This window comes from Protopterus annectens, chromosome 12.part0 (genome assembly GCF_019279795.1).
Source record: "Protopterus annectens isolate FY-2018-M chromosome 12.part0, PAN1.0, whole genome shotgun sequence".
NCBI classification, from domain to species: domain Eukaryota; kingdom Metazoa; phylum Chordata; order Ceratodontiformes; family Protopteridae; genus Protopterus; species Protopterus annectens.
The window spans coordinates 17,620,794-17,626,793 of record NC_056746.1 but is presented as its reverse complement, the minus strand read 5'-3'; the positions used below and the strand labels follow the sequence as shown (position 1 = coordinate 17,626,793).

Sequence of the window (6,000 nt, the reverse complement as noted above, 5' to 3'; positions counted from 1 at the left end):
CAAAACCTATTAGGATTTTTAGGGGCATAGGGCTGGGTGTTCTCAGAAGCTTCGATGGTATGCTACAATGCTGCCAAGGGTAGAAGACTTGCTTTTGGTTTAGGGGCAGCCATAGTCTTAAGGTCAAAGTAAAGGTTCTGTGAGTCAGACACAACATTTACTTTCAATATGAAGAGGCATTTTGTTTTACAATGACCATCTCCAAATAAGATTTATTTTGTGGAAAAAGAGAACCTAATGTCATCAGTGCCAGTATCAAATCCTGAAGGGAGGAAGACAAATGAAATGTATAATCAAATTTGCTCCTCAATGTTGGAGGGGTCAGAATGCCTGTTAAGAGGAGGTCTCTTTTTTCTTTCTCTTAGTGAAAGGATCTCCAGATACTGATGGCTGATTTGTAACTGGTTGCAAGTTCTGCAGAACATGCAGAAACCCTTGCGCCAGACAGACACATTCTTAGGGCAAAGTCTGGGTGAGTGTTTGGGGTGGGGGGAACAAATGAAGACATACCAGTTACACGAGGTCCAGGTATTTGAAAGTAGCTTACCTTTGTGGACATCTTATGCTTGAACTTTTGGCCTCTTTTAGTAAAGTTAGCTGCCCTGAAAGGCTAAAGCTGTGGATAGAAGTCCCAACCCTCCAACTTCCCAGAAAGAATATTCTCCTTAACAACAATTCTGGGGCTAACTGCCCACCCTCCTTCTGAAATGACAAAACGGTACAGTTATGTGCCCATATAGGGCAGCATTATGTGAAAAGGTTTCATCTTAGTGGGATGCCCTTTCATCCCAGGCATGGAGGAATTTTTGTCAGAGGCCTCTGAAAACTCAGATGTATGGTATGAGGGTTGCAAACTTACCTCACTGACACCTGGACCCTTGAGCCAAGTAGGTATGTCGGATGCATAGTTGCATCTCCACTGTTCCTGACCACCCTCTCCTTGCATTTCTTTCTGTGTGTGTCCAAGGCACAGGAAATGTCACCTGATGGTTAGGGCAGTGGTACAGGTCAAGGTCTCGCGTCTCTTCTTGTCTAGACAGTTTTGAAGGGAATGCTCCTTTCTCATTAATGTTTTCCAGTTATAGGCCTGACAAACAAAACTTTTGAACAGTGTGCTTTGGGCCTAAACAAAACACACACTAGCTATGTCAATCCTTAGGCAAATTCTTCATATCGCATGCACAATTGCCATCTCTTCTTAGGACAGACATCCGCCACACTCAATCGGTTGTTCAAACTCCCTGCCCCCCCCCCCAAAAGACAGCTATACAATACACTACTCTACAAGAAAATCTAGAAGAGAAAAGATATTCCACAAAGGAATACATATCTGGGCACAGTCTGGAGCAGGCTGATGCCGCCAGACTACAGATGCTAACAAGCAGTTCATGTGATATGAACCGCAAAAAGAAAGAAATAAAGATAGTGCAGGAGGATATCAGCTTTATCCAGGGCAGAGGCATAGCTGGCTTTTATAGTGCCCTGGGCTAATCTCTTTAGTGGTGCCCTGCCTCTCCAGCTCTTCATTTGAAGAGCAAAAAAGTTCCTTGTATTGCTCAGTAAGCAGGTAGGAGATAAAAAAATCTCCTCCATCTTGCCTCAGCTCTTCAATGGAAGACCAGAAGAGGTCTGCAATTAGGTACCTGGGGCTCCTGAAATGCAGGGGCCAATCAGGTCCTGCTTCTGTGCCCTGCCTCAAATTCTCTTTTCTCAGATACTAGTTACCAACAACAAACAAATATATACATATTTTTTTTTAATGCAGTAAATTGTTTCCTAACAAGCAGTTGCTAACAGTTTATACCATACATGGATCACTACAGCACTCAGCTTTTAGTTAAACAAATATTTTTTTATTTTCAAACTTTAGTGCAACATTTCTAATTGCTGAGGGAGTGTTACAGAGTTCAGGTTTGACCACAAATACAATACAGGCTTTTAAATGCTGGTATTCACAAAAGAGAGATTGGGATCCATCACAGATGGCCGATCACACCACATAACACTTTGTGCCTGGGGCAACTGCCCCTGCGCCCTGCCCTAGCTATGTTACTGATCCAGGGAGCATGTTGATATCCCTAAGGGGTGAGTGTTCAGTTGGCCTGAAGGTGAAAGGGTGCTAAACTCTAGCAATCAGACTTGATGGTTGTGTCTCCCCAAGAGGAAGTCCTAGTACAAAGCACGACTGTAACACTGGTATATATGAAGAACATCTTGACCCTTAGCACCAGCACCTGCTTATTTTCCATCTGCCACCTGTGCAGTTTCCCACGACAACTGCAAGGAGGAGGTCTAGATTGTTTAACCAGTGGGGAAAACTGGGGACTGTGGCAGTAAACACACCATTTACCCTGGCAAAGGGGATGCTGCTGTGAGCAAAGCAAGTTGCAAAACACCTAAGTTCAAGATGATGCAGAAATGCTAGCAGAGCCACACAGAAGGCAACAGTACAGCCCAGCTGATGACATTTATTTCAGGTTTATATCAAATTAAAATTTTACTCAAGTTTTGAAGCACAATGAAATCACATTCTAAAATATTAAAAGTGCACCATTTTCATTGTGTAGCTCTGCCTGTATCTATTTGAAAGGCTGTCACGCTTACTTATGAACAGCATTAGAGAAGGTCAAAGTTCACATCAGACTTTCCACTCAAGTTTTATGTACAAAATTCCAGTCTCTTAAAGCCTGGTATTACCCGAAGTATAGTTTTAAAATATAGAAAACAGCATGTCACTTCCAATACTATGAAAAATGTCAGTTATTTTCAGACAATGTGACAACAGATGAGGTGTACTAGCATAAACACGTTATAACACCCAAGCCTTTCAGAAGATCTTGCACAAGTTCATCAACATGACTTTAAAAAGGTACTTGGGAAGATTTTTCAAGCAATTTTTAAAAATTTTCACAGACATACAAATCTGAATGCTAAAAGGGCAATTAGTGTATATGGACTGATTAACAGTGCTAGTACATATGTGAACATCAAAATGAAAGTACAAGTGAACAGAAAGATTGTTTTTTTTTTAACCAGAAGGAAAAACATTTAATCTGAAATGAAACATACAAGTACAGTGTTGTACCGTAACTATTGTGCTGTGTTTCCTTGCAACATAAAAAGAAGGGCAACTGCAAATTCACCTCGGAGATGGCACCCATGTCCTTCATGGACAGGGGTTGTCGGTGCTGATGTGTAAAGTACTTCCACCTAACCAAGGACAATTGAGGCAACCCGGGATTAACAGGGCTATGCTTATAAAGGTTCTAGGGCCACTAACCTAGTAACCTATGAACCTAGAAGGACAAGATGAGAAAAGCACAATCTGTAAACCAGGTTCTTGTCCTTTGTTGGAAGGTTGCAAAAAAAAAAAAAATCGTAATAGTAACACACAAACATATATGCCACACATGCAACCATTTATAAAACGTGTGTGGTTTTCACTTCTTCAAGACAATAATTTTGAACCAGCAGCTAGACAATTCAGTGCACGGCACAATTTGGAATGTGCATGCCTTAGGCAACTAAACACTTTCACAACATATGGTATCATATTTCACACAATAGAGCAAAAAGCTCGGTAACATACTGATGATCATGAACCAACTCGCTGTACATGTACTCATGCAAATACATCAGCAGCACATAACAGGGACAAAGTATAGGTATACATTTACATATTTTACAGGGTCTCAGAAGGTCATCATATGCAGTTATTTTACCAACTCCATTTGGTTGCATAATTGTGACTTGAATATGACAAGACATTATCTCGTCCTTTAACTCATTCCCTCCAGTACAGTAGAGCTCTTTTGAGTCTGTACCTTTAACTCCCAGTGGGTGTGGCTTCAGCCTTTAAAAAATGACGTTATCACCTTACAGTTCTAACAAATACTTATTGACAGAGGTCATATATCAATAAAATTGTGCTTGCATTCATTCATATATGCTTCAAGATAAAATATTCTGATACCTTGTGTGTAGCATGGTTTTGGAATTATTAATGCAAATATGAATAAGCAATATTTGACGCCTAGAGGAGCAGTAGGAGGTAACTGCAGAAACACCTGTAGACATCACTCGGCTGTAATGAATTAATTGTAACAGCACTTTTTATGTGGAATGAAGTATGTTAAGTGCTAATAAGTGGCCTGAGTTACTGGTCACCACACGTACTTCCCACCATCTCCACAAAATAAAATAACTACAGGCTCCAGTGGAAAACCATGTGTAGTATTTTATATTATGGTAATATGAAAGTCATTTAATTTTAGCGACCCAAATAAAAGTGTTGCACCGTGCATCAGGATTTGAAGAATGCCCTTCAGGACGTGCACAGACATAGAACTGTCTGCCACAGTTTGGACCAGGTTTCTTCACTGTTCGTAAGACACAGGGCTCCTTATGGTTATGGCAGTTGGGTGGAGGAGGTAAACCCTTTAATACAGATTTCCAGAAGGCAGCTTGGGGTTTATTTTGAGCCTCCCCCATTTTCTCCAAGTTGCAAGGTGTAGTTTCTAAGTTCAGTCTGTTATCTGTAACATCTGTATTTTGGGTTATACTTCCTGCATCCTGATCATCAGGACTCAGTTTCTGGATTCTGTCAACCTCCTCAGCCTTTGAGCTCTTCTTCTGAATATTGTTGGGTTTAAAGAAACTAAAAAGAGTTCCATGTCTAGGCTGCTCTGCTTTCATTTTTTTGTTGTTCCTTCCCCCTTGATTTGTACCTGCTCTCTTCTGAGTAGATTGTGATGGTTTAGGTTTTGCAACTGGTACCACATTCTCTGTTATTTCAGAAGAATCCTGGGAACCTGGTAATATATCCACATTGTGAGAACTAACCTTGTTTTTATCAATCTTCACTACAAACTGTGAAAGTTTCTGTTGCCTCCCTGCAAACTCAGGCATGTATTTGGTGCAAAAAGCAGGGCATTTAGGAGAAGCAAGCCACCTGCAGTTCAGTGATGCCTTGACAGGGCAGTGGTCTGACCCTTCAACCTCTGGCATCAAAACAGAATCTATAAATGCCTTTTCCACCAGACATGGGTCAGCAAAGATGTAATCTATCCGAGTTCCATAATTAGTTTGTCTGGCACCAGTTGCAGTTGACCAACATGTGAAAGCATTCTTCTGATCAGGATGGAAATGGCGAAAGGTGTCTACAAAAAGGCGTTTCTTCTCTGTATGGCCAGTGCTTAGATCTTGTTCAACGTCAGGGTTCTGGCATACATCTGTGTCACTTTCTGTGGTAAGCTGCTCAGGATGTTGCCAAAGAAAACTGTTCAACCACACACGTCCTGGATTCTCATCAAAGAACTCCTGTATAACATATATAATACGATAAAATTAAAATAAGAATCAACAACGCAAGGTATGAATTTAAGTCATAAATTTATATTTGAAACAAAATATGAGACAGAACATCTGAGTTAATGTCCATACAAAGATAAGTAACACTGAAAGCACCAGATATTAACATCTTAAGCCACATTTCATGCTCACCTCATTTTCCATGAAATGGAAATATTTTATTCCTTCAGCGAGCAGGCAAGAATTTGTCTTTGCAATCCATAAGGTCATTCTTGGATGGCATCTATAAACTGTGAATAAGAATTTGAAGCAAAAGAAGATACTATCCCATGTATTTTCAAGGAAGTTGCCCTTTGCACGATCACTTTTCAGCAGTTGAACATTAATACCGTTGAGAAGTAATCATGTATTCTTTTAAAATATATACATTATAGAGTTTATAGGGAAAGAATATGAAGGCAGAGAAACCACGACCTTACACATTGCTCAGATATACTACATACAATTGTGGACCAAGAAGAAAAGAGCTTCAGAGTAAAAGCATGACCCGATGTACAGCTATGTACATGAGTGCACCCAGATGAATAATGTACTGACAATGATTAACAGTATATAAAACTGCACTCCGGTATGGAGACTCAGACAGGCAAATACCACTGCATGCGCATGCCAACACACACACACACACAC

At 40.4% G+C, this 6,000-nt stretch overlaps 1 protein-coding gene across 1 annotated transcript in view; it reads right to left on the bottom strand.

The window, feature by feature from the left end:
- Positions 1–2,448: 2,448 nt before the first annotated feature.
- The window catches only part of APEX2 (apurinic/apyrimidinic endodeoxyribonuclease 2), a 401,945-nt gene continuing 398,393 nt past the window's right edge, over positions 2,449–6,000 (bottom strand). Inside the window, exon 6 of the mRNA XM_044089062.1 lies at positions 2,449–5,319. Within this exon, the coding sequence (XP_043944997.1) occupies positions 4,261–5,319 (1,059 nt within the window). The 3' untranslated portion in view covers positions 2,449–4,260. The remainder of the gene's footprint in view (positions 5,320–6,000) is intronic.